At 40.3% G+C, this 25,425-nt stretch overlaps 1 protein-coding gene across 1 annotated transcript; it reads left to right on the forward strand.

Annotated features, from left to right (window-relative positions):
- The first annotated feature begins 291 nt into the window (after window positions 1-291).
- LOC103204333 (cyclic AMP-dependent transcription factor ATF-7) lies at window positions 292-25,294 on the forward strand. Its single transcript, XM_007949499.2, has 10 exons — window positions 292-382; window positions 6,460-6,578; window positions 10,855-10,992; window positions 12,705-12,862; window positions 14,130-14,229; window positions 14,767-14,880; window positions 15,477-15,629; window positions 18,645-18,842; window positions 20,085-20,193; window positions 25,077-25,294. The coding sequence occupies exons 1-10, from the start codon at window positions 334-336 to the stop codon at window positions 25,292-25,294; spliced, it is 1,356 nt and encodes a 451-aa protein (XP_007947690.2). The 5' UTR covers window positions 292-333.
- The last annotated feature ends 131 nt before the right edge of the window (window positions 25,295-25,425 follow it).

Genomic DNA, 25,425 nt, shown 5'->3' on the forward strand with positions numbered 1-25,425 from the left:
TCGTTTGGACTTGATATTACCGAGCAGTTGGTGCTATGGTCTTCCCCCTCTGCTCTCCTCCATGCTTTTTAGCATTTCTTTTTCTCCCCCTCTCTCTCTTTTTTTTCCCTCCCATCTCCTCTCCTTTTTCATCACTTCCAGTTTTTCTCCTTTCCATTTCCTCTCCAGTCCCTTTTCCCAGGGACCAACCTTATCACAGGATGTTTGGGAGGACATTTAAATGGGTATTGTATTGCTTATTTTTTATTTTTTTTTTTTCACATCTCCATTTCTGTTTCATTTCAGAGATTTACAAACGAGGACCACCTGGCAGTTCATAAACACAAGCATGAGATGACATTGAAATTTGGCCCAGCCCGAACTGACTCAGTCATCATTGCAGGTATTTGCTTCCCCAAAAGCCATGTGCCTTGGTATCACAAGACAGTTAAGATTAATACCAGGGACCAGATGTACTGGGAGCTATACTCCCCTTCTCCCATTAAGAGCCCTTATGTGATCTACATTTAATAAGATAAAAAGAACTAAAAGCTCCCAAGTTTCTATTGTGCCCTCTACTCTGTGTTTTTAATACAATATCGAGTTCTGCAGATTTTGAGGGTAGGTGTGCTGAGGTTTTGTTTTAGTTTTTTTTCCTATTCCTTCCTTGCTGCCTTTTTATTAAGACTTTGGAAGGTATACAGATGAAAGATACCTTTGACATTTCTTCCTGCCCATAATGAGGAGGTAAACAAAAGAAGGCGAGAAAACTGGCTGCTTCTCATCCACTGGGTGTCAGTTTTCCTGAACAAGCAGATTGTTTGTAAATTCAACATTCCTCCTGAACCCAGACACCGTTGAGGGCACATTTCCAAAGCTCAAAACAATTTAGCCAGTGGGACTTTTCTAAGCCAATTTGGGTGACCTGGAACATCTCACAAGTTGTTTTAGGTACTGTTTTGCTTACAAGTACCACTCTTAGGGGAATAATGTCAGCAAATGCTCTCAAAACCATGCAGCAGTTCTCTTGTACCAGTTTCAGCTAGACAGACATACAAATTAAGGTGGTTTTTTTTTTTTTTTCTGATACCTTGAGAAGTTCTGATTTGGCCCAAGTTTTCAACCAGAAGTTTAACTTAATATTTAATCATTAAGGGATTTGGTGGTGGTGGTTGTTGTTTGCCGTCGAGTCGGCCCCGACTCATAGCGACCCCTCCTTGGGCTTCCGAGGCAGTATCACTACAGAAGTAGGATTGCCCAACCTTCCTTCCAAGGAGTGGCAGCCTTCTGGTGAACAGTCAAGTGCCTTAAGCACTATGCTACCAGAGCTCCTTAAGGGATTTAGTTGGTAGTTATTCTATCAGTTAACAACAATTTCACTTAAGAATTACTAACTAAAATGCTACTCTGTGGAGAAGGAGAGAAAAACTCTTCTCCATACTCTACACATGAAGAAAGAGACTTGCTCTTGCGGGTTTTCTACCCTGTATTAATTCAGCAAATTTATTGAATATCGACTGTGTGTACTTTGCTAGTTTATAGATGTGTAATCCCTGGGAAAAGAACATGAGTAGGGGACATTGACATTGATAATCCTTACAAAAGTCTTAGGGAAGGGTGGATAGTGTGTAGGTACGTAGATAACACATACTTAAATTAATATCCAAACCAAAACCAAACTCACTGCTGTCGAGTCGATTTGACTCATAATGACCCCTCCTTGAGTTTCTGAGGCAGTATCTCTATGGAAGTAGATTGCCAAGTCTTCTTTCTGAGGAGGAATTAATAAGCCAGAGCATATATACATAGAAAATATTTTTGTATTTGCAAAGTACTCGTTTGTATACTGGAAAGTGAATGATACAAACAATATAAATACTAGGCAGAATTAATCAGAGAACATTTATAAAAAAGGTAAATTTGGAGCAAGGTTACCAAAATAGAAAAGTTATTCCAAATGGGCAAAGATCTTATGCTTAGTCTCCAGGGAAGGTGAGGACAGTCCTAAGGGGGGAAAAAAGTGTTTTCCTGTTCTTCTTTGCATTCTTTTCTGGAGTACTTGTCCCACTGCACATGACTTTGTCTACTCTGTAGACTGGTAATTCTCACGTCTCTAAAGATCTGGTAGCTTACATGTTTTAGAACCCTTTATTGATTATTTTAGTTGGCTTTTTGTTGTTTCAAATTCTACATGTCGATAAGACTGAACTTACCTCCTTTGTTACTCACTGGTAGCAGCATTCTCAAATCTCTTTCTTCAGATTCTCTGTTCTATTCTTTCTTGTTCTTCTTGGCACCACTCGCATTATGCTTGAGTTATTCCGTACTCTTCTTTGAAAATTGATATAGGGATGGCTTCCAACCTCCTCTACCTTCATAAGGGGGAGACAGAATCACCATCAGCAGCATCAGCCCAAGGCTAATTCCTGTGATGTGGAAGTCAGACATGCTTCCATCCTCCAACCTTTTTACTAATTCTGACATCTACAGCACTCTCTACTTCTCTGCTGGTTTCAATAATTAGTTGCAGTGGCCACACAGAACTCACAGATGGTACTCATGATTATGGGGTTTATCAGGCAAGTAACAGGTTACAATTCAGGTTCAGGAATGCTCTCGGGATACAGTTCTTCAATCAGGACAGCCTTCCCTTGATCATGGCCGCAAGCACCTCTCTTTGACCCTCAGCCTCTCAGCCTGGCCTCTGCTATGGTTGGTCAGGTGTTACAAAGCTCTTTTAGCTATGCTGATAGATCCACTCCACTCTACCAGCCAGCCTTCTGCTTGAAAGCACTCAACTTTCTTGCCACGTGGGCTGGGAAGCCCACTGCTCTATCTTGTGTTGATCTCTTGGTTCTGTTGGTTCTGCTGCCTTTGCTGCGCTGTCTCTTTTCGTAGTCTGACCACAGGGATCGCAGGTCCAAAGAATGCACTCCTTTCCTGGCTCTTCTTTCTTGATGGTCATGAAATCTTCCCCTTTAAGCTCCTGGGATAGCTCATTTTAAGCCTAGAGACTAATCCCCACATTAGAGTACCATACACCTTATTTGCATAGTCCGTCCCACAAAAGGGTACCATGTACCTTATTTACATCATTAGCAAGCTATCCAATTCCCTTGATGGGCCACAAGCACATCACATTTGTATAGTCCCATTCATCACAAAGACCATGGCTAGAAGAGCCATACTAAGTAATTGCACCACATCTATAACTTACCTCCAGTAGTCTTTCCTCATTCTAATCCATCTTGTATATTATTGAAAAACCAGTCTCTCTTAAATTCCATTCCCCTGCCCCAAATCTTCCTGTTGTTGTTGTTGTGTGCTGTTGAGTTGGACCCGACTCATACTAGGCTGTTTACTCGTGGAGTTCTAGTTACATGGTACTCATCCAGTTTTATATACAACTTCTCTACCTAATGATTATCTTTTTTATCTGGTCATACTTTTGTCTCTTCATCTATACATGGTGTCCATATCCTGTTTCTGTGTCTTCCTCCTTTTACCTACCAAAAATTCTCTTCTCTCTGATATCTAATGCCATTATTTAAGGCCCAGCTTAAGTCCCACTTCTTAAAACCTTTCCTAACTTCTTCTTGTTGATTCTGACTCATGATGGCCCCATGTGTTACAGAGTAGAACGGCTTCGTAGGGTTTTCTTGGCTGTAATCTTAATGGAAGCAGATCGCCAAGCCTTTCATAGTAAAGCTGAGTGGGTTTGAACCCACTAACATTTTGTCTGGCAGTTGAACACAAACCACTTGTTGTTGTTGTTATTAGGTGCCATTGAGCTGGCTCTGACTCATAGTGGCCCTATGTACAACAGAGTTAAACACTCTCTGGTCCTTTCCAGTAATATATCAGACAATGTTCACTGCTATTCATAAGATTTTCAGTGGCCAATTTTTTTCAGAAGTGAATAGCCTTGTCTTTCTTTCCAGTTTGCCTTAGTCTGGAAGCTCCACTGACACCTGTCCACCATCACTGACCCTGCTGATACTTGAAATATCGGTGGCAAAACTTCCAGCCTCACAAACCATTTGGGCCACCTTAATTTGTCTTTATTTCACTTCTACAATAGTTTTGTTCTTTACTGTACATGACACTTGTTTTTTGTGTACTACGATGTTGATTATGTATATTAATTTCCCCAACTAGAAAACATTCTCTTAATTCTGTAGGGCAGGAACCATGTCTTATAGGTGGGAAAGACTCCTATACTTCTTCCCCTTTTCTCCTCCAGATATACTCAAGTACATGCATTATAGTATAAAACACATAGTAAACACTTGTTTGTTTTTGTATATGTTTGTTCAGTAAACACTTGTTTATTTCTTACGAATCAAATAGGCTCAGAATTTTCTTATACATTTTCAGGCTGTTTTTTCACACACACCCCAGTTAGAGGTTAGAAGCTACGTAGAAGGTCAGAAATTAAATTTAGTACGTGGGAGCTTTTGAAATTAAAACCCAAAGTGAATATGAACAATAGGGTGCAGGAGAACCGCATATGAACGTCAGATCTGAGATCCAAACAGGTTCCCTTTTGCTATAATCACGCCCTTACCTGCCCCCTTCCTGCTCCACTTGAGTTGTGCTGTTATGTGTACTTTTACTGAAGCACTCTGTAAGCATAAAGGATATTACTTCTATTCACCTAGGGACAGAGGGAAAGTGGCTCTATCATTGGCTAACTGAAGCTGCCAGAGAACCTTTTAAGACTATTTTGGGGAAATAGAGGTAACTTTTCCAAACACTCTCAGAAGAGGTTTTTTTAAAAAAATTTTTTAAAATCCCACTAGACTGTTCCAGTTGATCATGCTAGAAGGAGCAATCCTAAGCCCAGGTTTCACTCTTTTAAAATATCATTTGGACATTGTTCTGTTTCTCTAATTCACTCTAGTGTGGTTTGAGGTTTGAGGTGAATCCCTGAGTTGACTAGCATGTCAAGGAAAATCATTATGATAGTAGAGTTAAGATCAGAGAACAAGACTCAACTTACATAAGAGAGAAAAACTAGAAAAGCAGGATGTAAAGAGAGGGAGGCAAATCTAAAATTCAAGTTGCTTTGAAAAGTTCCCATGGGTTACCAAGAGCCTCTTTTCAAGGACAGAGACGCTGTGTTGAGGAAAGACTTGAGCAGCTCTTGCAGGGGATATTTTGGCTGGTAAATCTGTGTCCAAATATCCTGGTTTCAGGAGTTTGCTCTGGGCTGGGGTCTCTGTGAAATGAGCTCCATTGTTTGTAGTTTCCTTTCCTAGTTCATGGTCTTGTTCTCCAGTGTGTACATTTGCCTGGAATGTCTTCAGAAGGTAACAGACCCTTACCTCAGTGGCCTCTGAAAGACAAGGCACCATTTCATATTTGGTAACTTCAGCAAGCAAATCCAACCATCTGATCCTCATTTTCTTCTCATCAGATTTTAATACCCATCTGCTTATACCTGCTCAGACTTTCAGACTTAGGAGGGAGTAAGTTTAAAGAGAAAATGTCACTCAACTACGTAATTTTAATTGAGGTTTCATAAAGCTCCACCTTGGTCAGTGATTTTTTGTTTGTTTGTTTGGTTTGCTTTTGGGGGAGGGAGGAGTAAAACCAGCATCTGGGAGAGAAAGGTGGGTACCTGGGTAGTCTTTCATTCACACAACAAAACACTGTTCTGTCTTCCCCCTGCTGGCCTCGAGGCAACACAACACAGACACCCTCTGGTGGCCTAGCATTAGCCTTCACCTACTAACCAAAAAAACAAACTTACTGCCATGGAGTCAATTCTGATTCCTACTCATAGCAACCCTATAGGACAGAGTAGAATTGCCCCATAGGGTTTCCAAGACTGTAAATCTTTATGGAAGCAGACTGTCATATCTTTCTCCCACAGAGAAGCTGGTGGGTTTGAACCACTGACCCTTTGGTTAGCAGCCAAGCACTTTACCAGGCTTTTCACCTACTGGAGAAAAAAAAAAAAAACCTCACTGCCATAGAGTCAGATCCTACTCATAGTGACCCCTCCCTGGGTTTCCAAGGCGGTATCACTAAAGAGGTAGATTGCCCATTTTCCTTCCGAGGAGTGTCTGGTGGGTTTGAACTGTCAGCCTTCTGATTAGTAGTCAAATGCCTTAGGCACTATGCCACCAGAGCTCATCTACTAGAACTCCATAAAACAAATTTGCCCTAACACAGAGACTGTCTTTCTCCATACAGAAAAATAAAAATGCATGCTCTATAAACTCAGGAGTACCTGGGTGCACTGCACATGGTTAGTGTGCTGGCTACTAAGCAAAGATTAGAAGTTTAAGTCCACCTAGAAGAAAAGCCGGCCAATGTGCTCCCCAGAAAACCAGCTATTGCAGACCCCACAGAGTATAGTGCTCCTCTGACAGGCAAGCCAGGGTCGCAGCAGGAACTGGTACTCTATGAACTCTCAGGTTTTAATTTCAGATCAAAACTAAAAGTTTCTTTTTTTTTTTTTCATGTCTACAGATCAAACTCCTACTCCGACTAGATTCCTAAAGAACTGTGAGGAGGTGGGGCTCTTCAATGAACTAGCTAGCTCCTTTGAACATGAATTCAAGAAAGCTTCAGATGATGATGAGAAAAAGGCAAGAGATGAAACTTTTGCTGAAAAACTGGTGATGTTCAGACCTAGACTATTTTTGTTGTGTCGTGGGATGATTTGCTTAAGTGGTTAAAGACAAAATTATGGGCTTTGTTCTATAGAACCAGATTTTTGTTGTTGTTAGCCACTTATAAGTTGGCTTGACTCATGGTGACCCTGTATACCACAGGACCATCTGATTCAGAGGGTTTTCACTGGCTGATTTTTGGAAGTAGGTCTTCCTAGTCTCTCTTAATTTGGGAGCTCCACTGAGCTTTGATTCAGTAGAACCAGAATATCTACTAATACTAGTTATCTTCCCGGGTCCATGAGGACCCAAATGATTTGATAAGTATAAGCCTGCCTTCACTAGCTATGAGTCTTCCTGCCCTTCCAGTGGCACATTAAACTAACTTACTTAAAAAATATATTTCTGTATTTCAGTATTCATATTGAACATGTTGACGATGTTAAAAGAGTAGAAAATTGATTTCGTTAGATAACTTTTCTGAGCTGATCAGTCTTCACCTGGACTGTTTTCATCCAGTCAGCACTTGAGGCTCAAGATAAGCAGCGTGTGGTTCTTGTCTTCAAGTAGTTTTGAAGTGATATCCAAGACACAGGCTTAAAGAAGAATGTTGATAAATTAATACCTTTCAAAGAAGATGAACCAGGATGGTGAAAAAATTAGAAATTATATCACTTCAGGAATGTTTAAAGGAATTGAGGATGTTTTGCCTAGAAAAGATAAAATTTAGAGTGAACAAAATTGTGATCTTGAAATATTCGAAGCGTGTTCATGGAGAAGAGGGGTTAGACTTATTTTATATGGCCCAAAGGTAAAAGTAGGACCACTGGATAGATGCTATCACAAAATGTGTTCAATTATAGGTAGGGCATTTAGTGGAGATACTATATAGGATTTAAATACTGCAAATTGCTTCTAATCCTGAGGTACTAATATTCCGATTTTAGCTTTTTATATTTCAGATCCCTAGACAATCCCTTAGTTGGGAAGACCAGAGAAAATAGTTTAATAAGTAGAACTGAAAGTGGCTAGTTCACACAGAGTAGAAGAATTTTGGGGGAAAAGGAAATTGGAAAGATCAAAATTTACTCTTCTTTAGAATTAGAATTTTAGGTTTTTAGTCACTATTTAAAATCATGTCTGTATTCTATAATAGAAAACTCTCCAAAATCCACAGCCCAAAACATATGTACATTTATACATATACCTCCCATAATTTCATGGTGCAAGAAGGCATAGTATCTCATCAGAACAGAGAAAAGATGGCACATAAAAAATTTTTCCAAGCAAGTTCTTTTCCTTCTAAGATAGAGATAACAGGTAAATCAAGACGCTTGTACGTGACTTTTTCATTTAGCTTCAGTTATAAAAATACAAGATTTTAAAAATGTCCTTATCTTTAGAGTTCTTTCCCAAGTTCTGTAACTTTCTGTGTGCTGCTTTTCATGCTATCTTCCTCATGAAACTGTCAGAAAGTGGAGAAACTCAGTGGCATGTATTTGTAGTTCTACTTTGAAATGGCAGAACTAGCCAGTCTCCTCATTACTGTTTTTTCTTTAGAGACCCAGGACTCTCATCAACCTAAATAGTATAATTTTATTTTATAACCTCCCCACTTCACCTCTCCTACCATTTTCCTCCTGCCCTAAAGCAAAGAAATTAATCAAATTGTTTCCACCAAGAAGTGAAGGATTTTATATCAAATGCTTTGCAGGGAAATTCAAGAAAATAACATCCCTTTAAAAGGCTCTCTGGTGGTGCAGTGGTTTAAGCATTCAGCTGTTAACCAAAAAGTCTATAGTTTGAACCAACCAGCCATTCTGTGGAAGAAGAATGAGGCAGTCTGCTTCCTTAGGACACCTATGGGGCAGTTCTACTCTGTCTTAGAGGATCACTATGAGTCAGATCAACTCGGTGGCAGTGGGTTGGATTTGGTTTAAAAGGTTGAAGTCTTTCCACTGCCACTTTAGCTCAGTTTATCAGTCTGGGAGGCTGATTGATAATTGACCGGGCCTTTCCTCAGTGGGCATCCCTTGGTGTTTCTTCCTGCTTGTATGGAGGTGGTCTTTACCTCCCTTTGATGAGAAGCACAGACTCAGTAGAAGATTGCTTCCAGGAGTGTTTAATGAGCTTGAAACTTTTCTGAACCACAGCTTTTCTTGGAGATGCCCCAAGGGGGTTTTAAACCCATGGTTGTATTTATTTAGAGGCCATTTTCCTTTACTACTCCTCTGACTTACAAGATCCCAGCATTACCTACATTGAGCCTGATACTTTAGCAATATAGGAGAAAATGAGGGCAGAAATGAAACCTTCTTTGGTGTCACTCACCCCTATCAGACTGGAGAGGAAGAACCATTACCACCTTCTCTAATGTTTGTTGTTGTTGTTATGTGCTGTGGAGTCAGACCCAACTCATAGTGACCCCTCCTTGCTTTTCTGAGGCAGTATCACTATGGAAGTAGATTGCCCCATCTTCCTTCCGAGTAGACACCAAAGTATCTTTACTTTAACTCAGCTAGTGAGAAGGTTTCTAGGGATTAAAGTAGCAAGAGAAGAGTTGGAAATAAGATCCTCTTTTTACCAAGAAACCTCTGATAATGAGAAGAATAGAACAAAGAATCCAATTTATCACAAAACTGAACTCCAACACCAACCCTCCTATCATGGTGCAGTGTCAGGTCCATTATCTGAGATGCTTTATTGTTCCTACAAAGCGTTTATGGCTCTACTGTTCTGCAAGTTGATTATAAAAAGTACTCTCTTTCCTTTCTAGTTTCCTTCAGTGTTGCTCCTAAGACCAAGTTTTATTTATTTATTTATATATATATATATACACACACACACACACACACACACACATATATATATATATATATTTTTTTTTTTTTTTTAAACTGATCAGCTGGTCAGCCTTTCCTTTTTTTTGTTACCCCAAAACCTTATTGCCTGAAACTCCTAGCTGCTGGTACCAGATCTTGGGGTGAGAGCACCATCAGCTATGGGAAATCCCCAGAAAAGACGATTCCTATCTTGTTTGCAGGACTTTAATAGCCAGTTTGTCTTTGTTTGCTTCAGGTAATTAGGCAGTGTCATCATTCTTGTTGGCAGAGAAGGTATTCACACCCCTCTAGCAGCCACCAGCACTGGTTGGGAATGGGCAGGAATGTGTCTCAAGAAATCATTTTACTTTCCTTAAAAGGAATGTATCAAAATATATGGTCGTATTGGCATAAATTTAAATGATATTTTTTTCCTTTTAGAGGTAAGCAGGTTGTAGTTAGAGAAACTAACTTCATTTTATAATTAGGGAAACTAAAGCCCAGAAAAATTAGAATTATTTGGTCAGTTTTACATAAAACATAGGCTCCACACAAAGAAGAATAAAGAAAACCAAAGATGCATGAAAACAGTTAGTCTAAGGGACTGATGGATCATGTGAACCTCAGCCTATATGATCCTGAGACCAGAAGATCTAGATGGTACCCAGCTACCACTGTCAACCACTCACCCTGGAAGGGATCAAACTAGGGGATGCTGGATAGAGTGGGAGAAATGTGTGGGACAAAACTCAAAATCATAAAGAAGACCAAGCTTACTGGTCTGATAGAGCCTGGTGAAACTCCTGAGATTATGTCCCCTAGTCACCCTTCGGGCCAGGAATAAACTCACTCCTGTGGCTTCTAGCCAAACAATAGACAGTGTGTAAAGTGAACATTTACACCAGGTAGGTACACTCCTTAGAACAATCAACCATGGGAGAGCAGAAGGACAGTATTTGCACTGGGATGTAGCTCACAGAGGGGTAATACCTAGGGAAGAACACAGGGAAAAGGTAACCAGAGGATGGAAGTGGGAAGAGAGCCGTTGCATTATGGGGATTGCAGTCAGTGTCATGAAACAAAATGTGTACGAACTGTTACATGGAAAATGAATTTGCTCTGTAAACTTTCACCCAAATCACAATTGTTGTTGTTGTTATTTGCCGTCAAGTCAGCCCTGACTCATAGCGACGCCTCCTTGGGTTTTCGAGGCAGTGTCACTGCGGAAGTAGGATTGCCCAACCTTCCTTCAATTGGGAGGAAAAAAAAAAAAAGCTCCCCATTTCTTTGACCTGCAGTTCAATGCAAGTCATTGGGTCAAACAAGACTTTGCCTCTTAGAAGCTTATTCTCTCATCTTATAACTGGAAAGAATGACATTCAACCTGAAAACCATGGGGTTGAATTCTACTCATTTCTCTTCTTTAACAGGCTGCTGCTGGGCCCCTTGACATGTCTCTACCTTCCACACCAGATATCAAAATCAAAGAAGAAGAGCCAGTAGAGGTAGACTCATCCCCACCTGACAGCCCTGCCTCTAGTCCCTGTTCTCCGCCACTCAAGGAGAAGGTAGGAATCTCTACCAAGAATCATCCCAAATATTAATTGATAGACTAAGTTTTGATTCATTAGTTGTATAAGTAGTGTATCATACTTGAGGATTGACTATGTTTAAAGGAATGTTAGCTATTTTAAAAATTTATATGAATTACACCAATTCACTGACCCAGCAATTCCATTTCTACATTTATATGGAAGAGAAATCAGTACTGAAGAAGTATTTAAGAATGCTTATAGCAATTGCATTCATAACTAAAAAAATTGAAAATGTCCAAACATCCATCAACAAAAAAATGTATGAATTGTGGTATATTTCTAAAACAGAATACTCTATGACATTTAAAAAGGATGAACCTCACTAGTACACAGCAATGTGGATGAATCTCCCATACATTTTATTGAACAACAACAAGCTAAACACAAAAGTACATACTGTGTGATTGCATTTACATGAGGTTCAAGAAGAAGCAAAACTATAATTGATGATGAGAGAACTCAGAACATTAGGTTACCTCCTGTTGAGGAGAGGGTATGGATTAGGAAAGAACACAGGAGAACTTCTGAGGTGATAGAAATGGTCTATATTTTGATTTTATATAAGTAAAGTCACTTAGTTATATCCTTTAGATTAGTGCACTCTGTGTATATTATACCTCAGTTAAAAAGTGAAAAAGAAAAGTTCATATATTCATAAATTAGATGTTAAACAATTTTAGAAAAAAAGTCAAGGAGGAAGTTGTCCAGTGATTCAAAGGGAGTATCTACCAGGATTCTGATTATTATTATATTTAAAGGAAATTTTTATGAAGTACTATTTTTTAATAAAGATATTGAATTATATAACACACATATAGAAAAGAACATAAATTATATAAGTATACAGCTGAATAAATTTTCACATAATTAACACATTATGTAACAAGCACCCAAGTCAAGAAACAGATATTATCAAAACCTCAGTCAGGGGCTTCCTCATGTTCCTTTTCTAATCCCTGCCCCTCTACTAGTGGCTGTTATTTTTAACTTCCACTCACTGTAGATAGTACTTCATCTCACTTTCCTTTATCAAATTTGGTTTGATAACTTCTCTCAAAACTACCCCTTCCATAAACATTACAACCATCTTATTCATTATCTCCCCTTTTCACCAGCAGCCAGCTCCTAGATTGTCTGGGGTTGCTTTTCAGGGTCAGTGTGGCCACTAGCAATCTAAGCTTCTAACAGGTTAGCAGTGGAAAGCAGTTTGTTTTATTCCAATGTGATCATTATTCAAACTTCCATGCTTTTTTTTTTTTCAAAGAGTCTATAGGAGATACTGAGTTGCCTTTATCACCAGTATACTGCCTTTCCTACTGCAGATCAGAGGATACTCAGGCATCAGGTGTAGGGTGTGAGCATCTAGGATGAACAGAATTATAATAGTCCTTAAAATTTATATAGTTCTACAGTGCTTCTCCAAAGATTTCAAGTTACATTTCAACTGTCATCTCATTCATGTAGCCATCAGCCCTAAAAGGGAGCTAGCCAAGAGATCTTAATCCAAATTCCTGCTGATTGGGTGAGTGAGGTATAGGTCCATGATCTGATGGAATTAGATCATGATTTACATGAGTAGCTCTAGTACTCTTTTCATTAAATTTATACTGGATTTTATCAGCTATTTATTTCCCTATAAGCATCCCCATAAAGCCTTTTGTGATCTCTTGGTTTCTTCTCCTCAGGAGGTTGCCTCAAAGCCTGTTGTGATCTCTACCCCAACGCCCACCATCGTACGCCCTGGCTCCCTGCCTCTCCACTTGGGCTATGATCCTCTTCACCCAACCCTTCCCTCGCCAACCTCTGTCATCACACAGGCTCCACCATCCAACAGGCAACTGGGGTAAGTAAAGAGAGCAGGGGAACACTGAAGCCTGAATCTCTTTCTACTTTATGAAATTGTTTGATAAAGCAGGAGTCCAGATTTTTGAATACCCAAGGAAGCGGAATCACTGAGACTGTCTCTGAAAATCATTTTTCTTTCCCCAATAAACAGAATTTCCTTTACCTTTTTAGTAGACAAGCAAATATTTATTTGGGGATAATATTTCCTTAATTTTGGGGTTTACTATGACTTCTTGATATACAAAGAAGAATCCTTAAAACTTCAGGAAATTCATCACAATGGTGGAAGCCACACAAAGAAGTATATTTAGTTCTTAGCCTCACTCATATAGACATTTATTAGGGTACTACTATATGAGGAGGAGCTCTGGTAGCATAGTGCCTAAGGCACTTGACTGCTCACCAGAAGGCTGGCGGTTCAAACCCACCAGCCACTCCTCGGAAGGAAGGTTGGGCAATCCTACTTCCGTAGTGATACTGCCTCGGAAACCCAAGGAGGGGTCGCTATGAGTCGGGGCCGACTCGACGGCAAACAACAACAACAACTGTATGAGGGGCTGTAACCTAAGTCTTTTTCTTTGAATCTGGTATTCTCCTTGGTCCCTGTTGGGGTTCTTGGCCTTTGTGACCTCCAATTTTGTTTGTCTGTTTGTCTTCATTCCTAGCATGGCCCATACTGATTTCCTGATGGGATGGCTTGAAATCCTATCTCCAGGTATCTATGGGTTAAGAGGTTGTTGTCAGGATTTAGCCTCTAAGAGCTCATTGCTCTCCAAACCTACTAGAGAAAATGAAAAAGGACAGCTGTTTTTTTGGGGCACGGAAAGTAAATCATGAAAAGTAACAAGAAAAACTTACTCCGATTTGGCTGTCAGATGACATAATTCATCTTTGCAAAATAACTTCTTTGTTCTAATTGCCCCTTACCTAAGGCAAGACAAAATTTGTACGTCCCAGTAGTAGAGATGTTTATTTAATTGTTCTAAACTCTAAGTAGGATTAGCCTCTCACCCACTTGAGTTAAATGGTATTTCTTAATTTGCAAGCTTTAACTATCTTGCCATTTTTCTCCATCTATATATAAAGCAACATAAGTAGCATTCCTTGCTTTTCCCGCTTTTCTGAGGGTATCAGATTTGCATTGTCACAATGCTACCCTATTCCTTCCCTAACTAGAAAAGGTTGGAAAATCTGCAACAATTACAGGAGGAAGATCCATAGGAAGGAGTCTGTTTTATGAGCATTTTACTTCATGTCTTCTCTAGGTCTCCCACTGGCTCCCTCCCTCTCGTCATGCATCTTGCTAATGGACAGACCATGCCTGTGCTGCCAGGGCCTCCGGTACAGATGCCTTCTGTTATATCGGTGAGCTCTATAGTTGGAGCAGCCAACCCTACCATCACATGAATCTCTCTCTCTTCCACCTGAATGAATGCTCATAAACACAGATATATCCCAGGGAGATATGGACTCTGATCTGTATTAGTTAAGCATGGCAGTCTGCCCAAACTCTTAACTAACCTCTGCCAATCTAGTACTATAGAACACTAGACAAAGACTCATCTGGACAATTAACTCCTGGTCTAGGAATTGATATTGCAAGCCCACTGATTAGTTGATTTTACTTGTCACTTAGTATCTCCTAAATCACCAATAACTTCCTCAAGATAGAGCCTTAGTCTTTCCCACAGAAATTGTCACAGCACTGAAGGATTAGATCCCCTGCCCTGTGATGCTCCTTAGTGTGAGGTGTTTCCTAGGCTTTCCCTGCATGCCCTATGGGCAGGTTGCACAAAAAAAGCCCTGACGTGCCAGTTTAAAAAGCACTTCATTTTGGAAAGCTGACCCCCTACCCTATAGTAGTATGACCCCTTCTGTGTTTTCTTCTTTCTCTTGATCTAGCTGGCCAGACCTGTGTCCATGGTACCCAACATTCCTGGTATCCCTGGCCCACCAGTTAACAGCAGTGGTTCTGTTTCTCCTTCTGGTCACCCCATGCAATCAGAAGCCAAGATGGTGAGTGTATCCCAGCCTTGAGTAATGTTGGCCCTTCTGAAAAAAAGTGCTATCAGCCTAGATTTTTCAAATGAGCTGAGTAAAGAAACCTTCTGGGAATTTCAACTAAGGACACTTTACTGTGAAGTCTGGAAAAAACCCTGATTCATGACTTCTGTCTTCTCTCCCCCACTATAAAGCCTAGTACATAGATATGGCAATGAAAAGAAGCAGCACAGATTGTTTGGATTGGAACACTTGCCATTTCAGTTCCAGGGTGACAGATGGAGGGGTGGGTGGGCAGGCAGGGGAGCTGGCCAAGAGGTGAATAGCTGTGTAACCAGCACCTGGCCAGGTTCCAGGAGAGAGCTTTCATCTGGACTCTATTGCTTCAACAACACCCCCCACCCCAACTGTGCCCAGGATGATAGCCAGGGAACAGAGACATTTTAGGGATCCAGGTGCATTCTCTCTCCCTGTCATTTTTCTTTTAAGGGAAAATTGGTGTGGGAATTTTAGCTATCTATAAGGTCAGTGGTAAAATACAAGCCCACTCTTGTCACCCTTGACAGAATCTCACTCTTAACAAGCTATTTTTTCTATATCTTTCTCCACAGAGACTAAAAGCCACTCTAACCCATCAAGTCTCCTCCATCAATGGTGGTTGTGGAATGGTGGTGGGTACTGCCAGCACCATGGTGACAGCCCGTCCAGAGCAAAGCCAGATCCTCATCCAGCACCCTGATGCCCCATCGCCTGCACAGCCACAGGTCACTTGGGCCCTTGGGGGAACAAGCTGTGTCACTGTTACCCTTTGTGTCATACCTCTTTTTCAAGGAGCAGAAAAATTAGGGAAGAATAGATTTCAGCTTTCTGGGTATCTTCCTGCTACTTTGGTCCTTTTTGACAGTACTTCATCTATCTGTATGTTACACTTATATACAAACAGACTCAACAATGCAGAACTGTTGTAGAGGAGGTCTCAGTTTTAACAAGTTGCTTTGGAAACTAAATAGGCCTCAGTTTTCAGATTGTCTGCACTGGACAGGTGACAACAACCTGAGATTGGTTTCTAGAGTTACAGCCTTTGCCCAGCCCCTCTTTTCCTGATGTCACCACCTGCTTCATCAGTTACCACCACATGTCCAAACATTTAGTGGCCATATGGTGCCTTAAAGCTTGGCCAACAACACCAGAAGCCTTTGAGTTTTTTTGTTAGATGCTGGGCCTACCCACTCTCCCTCCTAAAACCCCCTACTGATGCCAGTCCCTGGAGATAGTAAAGCTACTTTGACCTGTGCTGCATTCCTTCTTGAGGAAATGGCATGGCTTCCTTCTTAGTTACCACTAATTCTTTTCCTTTTCAGTCCCCCACCCCCTTTTTTTCCTTTGATCTGTTCTTTCACCTCCATTTGCTAGATGAGTTACCTAGCTATCTGTGGGAGGCTAGGAACCTATCCTTTCCTTTTCTCCATTTTCCATCTAAAGCACTAATCTTTACATGTGTTCCAGTGAGGTCAGCACTGAGAGAAAGTTCACATTCTCAGGAGAATTAAATTTCTTGAAAAAATCCTCTACTTTTAGTACAATGAGAAGAATGAGTCAAGCCTCTAGCTCATTAAATAGAGTTTAAATTTTACTCTGTTTTTTTCTTTTAGGGGAAACAGTAATGGTCTGAGTGAATAAAACCATCTCTTGATTATCTGTATTAATGGAGAACAGTCATGTAGATCATATGCCTCTGTCCTATCCCTAGAGAATATGATTCAGTGGCATGGAGTACATGCTTCCACCTGGAGTGGAGAACATGACTATTTTGTATAAACTCTTCAGGTTATTCTCATGCTGTTGATGTGAATTCTGGCATTTGGGGCCTAATAGCAACAGATCCAAGAAGAATTTATTTTCGGTGCTCTTTTACATTAGTTTCTTTTCTACAGATGGTTGACCTTTCTACAATTCAATTTTTAGATGCTGTTATGAAATTGGTTTGTATTCCATGAACACATACCAGCTAATGGGAAGGGAAGATGATCCAAAAGTACCTTAATGACAGAGGACCTCAGCCTGAAGGGGATGATTTTTTTTTTTTTTTGGATTTGGGTGAAAATTTACAGCGCAAATTCACGTTCCGTACAGCAGTTCACATATACTTTGTTTCATGACATTGACCACAATTCACCACAATGCAACAGCTCCCCTCCCACTTCCTCCCAATAGTCACCTCTTCCCTGTGTCCATCCCTCCATGCACCTCTGCCCCCTGAGCTGTCTCCCTATGCATAAACAGCCCTTCTTTCTCCCATGATTGTTCTCTACAAGGAGTGTATTTACCTCAGGTAAATGTTCACCTCCTATGCCTGTCTTTTGCTTGGCTGGAAGCCACAGGTGTGAGTTCAGTTCTAGACCTGAAGGGCAGCTAGGGGCCATAGTCTCAGTGGTTCCACCAGGCTCTATCAGACCAACAAACCTGGTCACCCTTTTTTTTTTTTCCAAATGCTTTTGAGTTTTGTTCCACATTGTTCTCCCTCTCTATCCAGGATCTCCTACATAGATCCCCCTCTGAGTGGTTGACATTGGTAGCTAGGCACCATCTAGTTCTTCTGGTCTCATAGTCATATAGGCTGTGGATCGCATGGTGTGCCAGTCGCTAGGACTAATTCTTTCCATGAATCTTTGGTTTTTTTCATTCTTCTTTGTGCTGGATGAGGAGAGACCCATCATTACATCTAGATGGCAGCTTGCAGACTTTTAAGATCCCAGTTGCTACTTGCCAAAGTAGGAGGTGAAACAATGTTTTGTATAGTATGTTATGCCAATTGAGCTTGGTGTCCCCTGTGACTATAGTCCCGAGCCCACAGGTTCATCTACTCGGTCCCTTTTGGTAGCTGGCTGTGACCAAGAAGTGACTACAACCTTGTCACTTGTCAGCTCTACTATACACCTGGAAATTCAGATCATACAAATACACTTATAGGACCATTGTCTGCCAACCCTAAACATGGTCTTGGGTACACTCCCCACTTCATAGACATATGAAGGGGATGATTTGCTGGGAATGATTAATAACTGATTATAAATAAAAAGAATATACTAATCCCTATCTCCTCATAATATCCCATATCTTACTGGTAGTGAGGTGAATAAAAACTTTTTTTCTCCTTTTCTGACACCTGTTCTAGCATATAGTTATTTATATACATTGTTTATCCAAATCTGTGATCCTCCAACTTTTATTTCAGAGTCTCCCTAAAAGTTCCCCTGACACCAGTTTTCCTGTCTACAAGATTTCTATTGTTGAGAAACAAAAAGTGATCCTCGTTTCATTTTGTCTGTCTGTCCATCTCAGAAATAATCAGATTTTCCAACTGAACTCTAGTTTGTCTAAGTAAGGGGCTGAGAAGACTGGAAGGAAATGAGAGGCAGAATGAGGAGGCAGAATAGTAATGAGACTTGATATGGTTACCAGAGACTAGTACAGCGCTTTGCCAGATTGTTACTAGATCTCACGAAACACACACACACTGCTGATGAGTTGAATCCGACTCATAGCGACCCCTCCTTGGGTTTCCTAGGCAGTATCTCTATGGAAGTAGATTGCCTGATGGTCCTTCCGAAGAGTGGCTGGAGGGTTTGAACCGCTAGCCTTCTGGTTAGCAGTCAGATGCCTTAGACACTACGCCACTAGAGCTCCCCCATCTCACTAGTCTAGCTAATAATGTCAGGTTTAGTTTGGAAAAGATTGACGTTTCCATCAAGTAACTCCTCTTCCTTCCTGGGCAACAGGTCTCACCAGCCCAGCCCACCCCTAGTACCGGGGGGAGACGGCGGCGCACTGTGGATGAAGATCCAGATGAACGGCGTCAGCGCTTTCTGGAGCGCAACCGAGCTGCAGCCTCCCGTTGCCGCCAGAAGCGGAAGCTGTGGGTGTCGTCCCTAGAGAAGAAAGCAGAAGAACTCACTTCCCAGAACATTCAGCTGAGTGTGAGTGGGTCCTAGATGGTTACTGGGATTGCTGAGTATGAAAAGTAGGATTAAATCAGAAAAAAAGTGGGACATTATATAGAAGGTGAAAGTTCTATCACTAGAATAGATCCAGAAGATGTGCCAGGAGATAAGCAGAAAGAATCTCTAACAGTCAGAGTTGAAATCTCTTCCCTAGGAATTGGGAAGGGTACTACTTACCTTCTGTCCCAAAATCTGCTCGTAGAATAGACCCATTTGGATGAAGGGAATCTGTTTAAGTACTCAGGGCACTCTTTTATGTCATCAGAGTCTGACTGGAGTCTGGGACACCGAAATGGAAATGTTTTTGCCCCAGATAATGCAGCTTAATTTCCAACTTCATGGGAATTAATGCAGATTTATTCTCAGTCTAAAGTATCCTCTTTTCATTGAGTCTTAAAAAAATAAAAAGAAAAGAAAAAGGCACTAAAGTACAAGTAGGACGATAATAATCCATTCTCTGAATATTATTTTCCCTTACTGCTTATTTATTAAAATATTTATTCAATTCCAGAGGAATTACATGAAATATATGCCTACTGATAAAAAATAGATAGAATAAAAATAAAGTCTTCAGTTTACTTTCCCAGTCTCATTCTCTTCCATGTAGATAGTAAGTTTGGTGTGTGTCTTTCAGACATACATGTTTTTTCTATTTTTTTTTTTATTTCGTTTATAGTTTTGATAGGGGAGTCCCAGGATTGTGTTGTTTATTTTAACACAAATGTCTTAACAGAATCTTCTGGAGATCTAGCCATGTGTATAGAAGTCTACCTTATTATTTTTAATAGCTGTGTAGAAGTATATTCTATAGTGTGCTTATATTTTAAAGTATAGATATTTAGATTATTACTAATTTTTTGATAGGATAGCAGTATTTCAGTAGACATTGTATTCACTTGAATAGATAGTTCTGTGTAATAGATTGCTAGAAGTAGGTTTTCTTAGCCAAAGGACATTCATTATTAATTTTTATATAATAATATTTATCCTAAATAGTAATCATTTTTTTATTATAAAACTTTGCTTTTCATCAGCTGTCCTTGAATTCATGACTATTCTGGTCCTGGGCTGTCTGAAGCCTTGCTGGATCAAGAGTCTTTCCCATATTGAAGGAAGAAAATTCAGGCAGCATTCTGTCCTTTCTTTAGAGACAGCCACGGGGGGTCTGAGAGTGGAGGATGAATTTTCTTGATACTCTTTTCTTCACTACCTCATCAGAATGAAGTCACATTACTACGCAATGAAGTGGCTCAGTTGAAACAGCTGCTGTTAGCTCATAAAGACTGCCCAGTCACTGCACTACAGAAAAAGACCCAAGGCTATCTAGGTGAGTGGCTCACATCCTAAATAGGGTTAGCCAGAAGGTTAGCTGAATGTGCTGAGTATCTCAACTGCTTTTAATTTCATAACCCTATCCTGAATGTTCTGTGAAGTTCTGACAGATGAGTGAGCAGCTTTTGTGGAGCAACCAATCCTGTAAAAAAAGAATTTTTTTTAAATTTTATTGAGTTATCCTAATTTCATAGTTGAAGATGAAATGTAGCAATATTTATTGGGTACATACTTTGTGTTAGACATTCTGCCATCTTTCTAATTCTCTCACGGAGTGAGAAAACTACTTAATTTTTTTTTTATGGCCCTTCATCAAACCCTGTCACTTTAACTTCAAAATATTTTCTGAAGTCAACCATTTCTCACCACCTAAGGCATTTGGCTGCTAACCAGAAGGCTGGTGGTTCAAACCCACCACCCACACCTCGGAAGGAAGATTGGGCAATCTACTTCCATAGAGATACTGCCTCGGCAATCCAAGGAGGGGTTATAGATGAGAAAACTATGCTCAGATTATGTCACTTGCCTGAAGTTACACAGCTGATAAAGTGATAGAGCCAAAATTACATCCAGATCTTTCTGATTCCATAGACACTATCTTGGCTCAGAGAGGATATAAATAGCAAATGATACAAAAGTAGTGAAATTTGTAAAACACTGGGATTTTATCTTTTTAATGATTGGCTGATAGTGTTTCAGTTTGTAATTTATGAGTACACATAAAGTAGTGATAGAAAAAGATGGCCACACAGTTGTGCTCTGGTCAAGCACAATTCTGAAATTATAATTAGTTATTAATTTCCTTATGAACAGTAAAAGTAAGTGGTAATTTTTCTTTGCAAATTAAATAAATTGATAAAAATATTGGCTATCAAATTTTGGTATATTGAATTATTTTTCCACTGACTGTCTTTATCATTTCAGAGATGTGTTCCCATAGAAAAAAGTAACCACATCACCAGTTTTAAACATCTGTATTTAAATTTTAATATGCACTTCAGGGCACATTCATTTGTTAAACAGATATTTATTGAGTGCCTGTTCTGTGTGAGGCAGTTTCACATGCTGGGGATATAACAGGGAATCATATAGATTAGATTAAAATTCCTACCCTTGAGGAGCTTATATTTTAGTAGGAGAAAAAGACAATAAACAAGATAAATAAGTAAAATATATAGTATGTTAGATGATAGTAATTAGGTAAAATATATGGTATTTTGGATGATAGTAAATGCTAGGGAGAAAAAGCAGCGGTGTTGAAATTTTAGATGAAGTAGCTTTTGGATAAAGACACAAAGGAAATGAGGGAAGCTAGCTATGCATTTTTAGGGGAAGAAAGTATTGTAGGCTAGAGTAGCACATGTAGACCCAAGGTAGGAACATGCCTCACAAATTCCAGGATCATCAAGGAGGCTAGTGTGGCTGGAATGGAGAATAAGGGACGGAGAGTAGTTGGCACTGAGGTAGGAGAGGTAATGAGAACATTTCATGTAGGACCTCCTGGATCATAGTAAAAATCTCAGCTTTTATTCTACATTGGGGGCCATTAGAAGGTTTTCAGCAGAAGAGTGACATGAATGGTCTGACTTACATTTGAGCAGGATCACTTTGAGACTTCCAGGTACAAGGGCAGAAGCAGACAGTCCACTTAGGAGCTACTGCAATAACACAGGAAAGAGATGATGGAACCTCCTTGACCAGAATGGTGGTAGTGAAAGTGGTGAGAAATGGTTGACTTCAGAATATATTTTGAAGTTAAAGTGACAGGGTTTGATGAAGGGCCAGAAAAAGAAGAATATTACACCAAAGTTAGTTTTTTTAAAAAAACAAAAGGGCAAGGGTCCCTAGTGTGGATCCCTCCCTATTTCATCCCCAAACCTTCAATGAAGTTTATTGGTAAAGGGAAAGAGAAAAGGTAAGTCTACTGCAAAAGACCTCTTTTAAGTGTTAAAAGGCAAAGATGTCACTTTTAGGACTAAGTGCACCAAAGTTTTTAGCCTGAGAAACTGTAAGAATCGAGTTGCCATTAATTGAAATGGTGAGATGTGTAGAAGAAAAAATGGTTTGGGAGGTATATCAGGAATTTAGTTTTTAGACAAATGGAGTTTTAGAAGCTGAACATGTAGCTGGAGATAACAAGGAGGCAGTTAGTTTTATGGGTCCATAGTTTAGAGGAAAGGCTGAGGATAATACTTTGGGAGTCAGGAGCATGTATTTATTTCTTCAAGGCATGAAATTAGATGATGTCCCCAAGGTGGAAAGTATAGATAGAAAAAGAGAAGTCCCAGGACTGAGCCCTTGGATACTCTATCATTTAGATATCAAAGAGACAAAAGATCTTTTGTCAACAGAGACTAAAGATGAGCAACCAGAAAGGTAGGAGGAAAACCAGCTGAGTATGGTGTTCTGGAAACCAAGAGAAGAAAATATCTAAAGCAATTTAGTGATGAACTATCTCACATCTGGTTGATGGGCCCAAGAGGACAAGGACTGAGTATTTGTCAGTATATAATCTATATACAGTAAATTTTCTACTCATTCCCTATAAGAACTCCAACAGGTGACTAGTCAGTCTATTGAACTTTACATGTTTGTTACAGCAAAGATGTATTTACTTCCTTCTGTGTAGTATAGAAAGAGCTCTGGTAGTGTAGTGCCTAAGGCATTTGACTGCTAGCCAGAAGGCTGGCGGTTCAAACCCACCAGACACTCCTTGGAAGGAAGGTTGGGCAATCCACTTCCGTAGTGATACCACCTCAGAAACCCAAGGAGGGGTCACCATGAGTTGGATACAACTCCACAGCAATGAGTTTGGTTTGGTTCTATATAAGTATAGAAAGGAGCTCTGGTGGTGTGGTGCCTAAGGCATCTGACTGGTACCCAGAAGGTTGGTGGTTCAAACCCACCAGCCACTCCACGGAAGGAAGACTGGACAATCACCTTCCGTAAAGATTTACCACCTCAGAAACCCAGTGGGGGTCGCTGTGAGTCAGATTCAACTCGATGGCACAGTGGGTTTTTGGTTTGATGTAGTATAGAAGGAGCTCTGGTGGCACAGTGCTCAAGGTATTTGACTGCTAACCAGAAGATTGCTGGTTCAAACCCACCAGCCACTCCATGGAAGGAAGACGGGGCCATCTACTTCCATAAAAATTTACCACCTCGGAAGCCCAGTAAGGGTCGCTATGAGTTGGAATTGACTTGATGGCAGTGGATTTGGTTTTGGTTTTGGTTATGTAGTACAGATGTTATGGTAGATACTTGAAACAAAGATGAGTTCCAAGATTAATAAGATACTGTCCCTACCCCCTGAGAGACTCAGAGAGTTATAGTAAATTAAACATGTAACCAGTGAATGAGGTAACTACCAATGCTGCAGTCAGAGACTTCCTAGACCGAAAGCTTCCAGAAGACAGGGTTCCTGTATTGTTCTTTCATACCTGGCATATGGACGATGCTCAGTAAATGTTTGATGAATAAATGAACTTATGTTCTAAAACCACAAAGCTAATTGCCTGAGTGTAACAAAGAATGCTTCACAGAGAAGGTAATATTTGAATCCCGAAAGAAGACTCATGCATTCATCAGAAGCTCATTAATTGTGATTAATGAGCAATATGGAATTACTTTTTTATACAGCTCAGATAGTTGTATCTATTAATAAAATGTTATTGTCAGTTTAGGTGTAGTGGTGTAATTCATAATAAACATTTTAAATCATCAGTACCTAACTAAGTGATAGTCAGGAGTATCTAACAGGCCTCTTACTTGTTTGTAGAGTTAACTTTGCTCAAGGACTGAGCAGCCATAGCTTCATTTGATTGTAGCTTGATATTTCTCAGGCTTACATGTGGTGTAAACTATTGTCAAAGAATAGTTTGAATACTAAAGAAACAAAAAGTAATGGTTTAATTGCTATGGGAATTAGAGAGGATAGCTAAAGAGATATCTGTTTTATATCTTTGAAAGCTTAAAAAAGAGGAAGAATGTTCCAAACAGGAGTAATGGACTATGCAGAGACCTATAAGCTGGACAAAGAATTAACACTGGGATTTGTTTCATTAGAATCTCAGTAAATAAATAAATAAACCATTGCTGCCGAGTCTCTTTTGATTCATAGAGACCGTATGGGACAGAGAGAATAGAACTGTCCTACAGGGTTTCTAAGACTATAAATCTTTACGGAAGCAGATTGCCACATCTTTCTCCCATGGAATGGCTGGTAGGTTCGAACCGCCGACCTTTTGATTAGCAGCCAGATGCTTTAACCACTGCCCCACCAGAGCTCCTTCTGTGCCACCAGGGCTCCTTTTTCCTTAACATGTTGTTGTTAGGTACCGTTGAGTTCGTTCTAACTTAAAGCGACTCCATATACAACCAAACAAAACACTGCCCAGTCCTGCACCAACCTTAGAGTTCTTGCCATGCTTGAGCCCATCATTGCAGTCACTATGTCAATCTACCTTGTTTAGGGTCTTCCCTTTTTCACTAACCCTCTACTTTATCAGGCATGTTATCCTCAGGGACTGATCCCTTCTGATAACATGGATAACATGACCAAAGTAGAAGAGACGAAGTCTGGCCATTCTGACATCTAAGGAGCATTCTGGCTGTAAGTCTTCCAAGACAGATTTGTTCTTCTGGCATTTATTAGGATAGATAGGTTAATTTTGGCTTAGCTCTTGCTTCCCTTCTCACAAGTTCCCATTTCCTAGCCCTTAGATAAGCCAGGATTCTGGTTCATCTGCCCCCCAGGAAAAAGATCATCTTTATTTTCCTTTGGGCTCCTTTAGAATTTTAGCAAAAGGTAATCCTGCTTCTTTCCCCATTCTGTTTTCTAACCACTCGATCTCTGCTCTTTGCCCTCCTTCCTGACAGAAAGTCCCAAGGAAAGCTCAGAGCCGACGGGTTCGCCAGCCCCTGTGATTCAGCACAGCTCAGCAACAGCCCCTAGCAATGGCCTCAGTGTTCGCTCTGCTGCTGAAGCTGTGGCCACCTCGGTCCTCACTCAGATGGCCAGCCAAAGGACAGAACTGAGCATGCCGATACAGTCGCATGTGATCATGACCCCACAGTCCCAGTCTGCGGGCAGATGATGCCTTCCCTGGTGGAGAGGTCCCCAGTCAGAGCTCGCCCGCCCAAGAGCCAAGAGAGATGTCATCTTACCCCTTCCATCTGCCTTGGACATGAGAATATGGAGGGAAATTGTGTGTTGTGAGTAATGGAC

The sequence above is a fragment of the Orycteropus afer genome, unplaced genomic scaffold, assembly GCF_000298275.1.
Source record: "Orycteropus afer afer isolate SDZICR_OR568_19922 unplaced genomic scaffold, OryAfe1.0 scaffold00247, whole genome shotgun sequence".
Classification (NCBI taxonomy): domain Eukaryota; kingdom Metazoa; phylum Chordata; class Mammalia; order Tubulidentata; family Orycteropodidae; genus Orycteropus; species Orycteropus afer.

Bases quoted from the DNA above. Each gene is read 5' to 3' on its own strand.
- LOC103204333 (XM_007949499.2), top strand. From the start codon at position 334: ATGACATTGAAATTTGGCCCAGCCCGAACTGACTCAGTCATCATTGCA. The intron at 12,863-14,129 runs GTAAGTAAAGAG...TGTCTTCTCTAG, and splicing joins CCATCCAACAGGCAACTGGG to GTCTCCCACTGGCTCCCTCC. The intron at 14,881-15,476 runs GTGAGTGTATCC...CTTTCTCCACAG, and splicing joins TGCAATCAGAAGCCAAGATG to AGACTAAAAGCCACTCTAAC.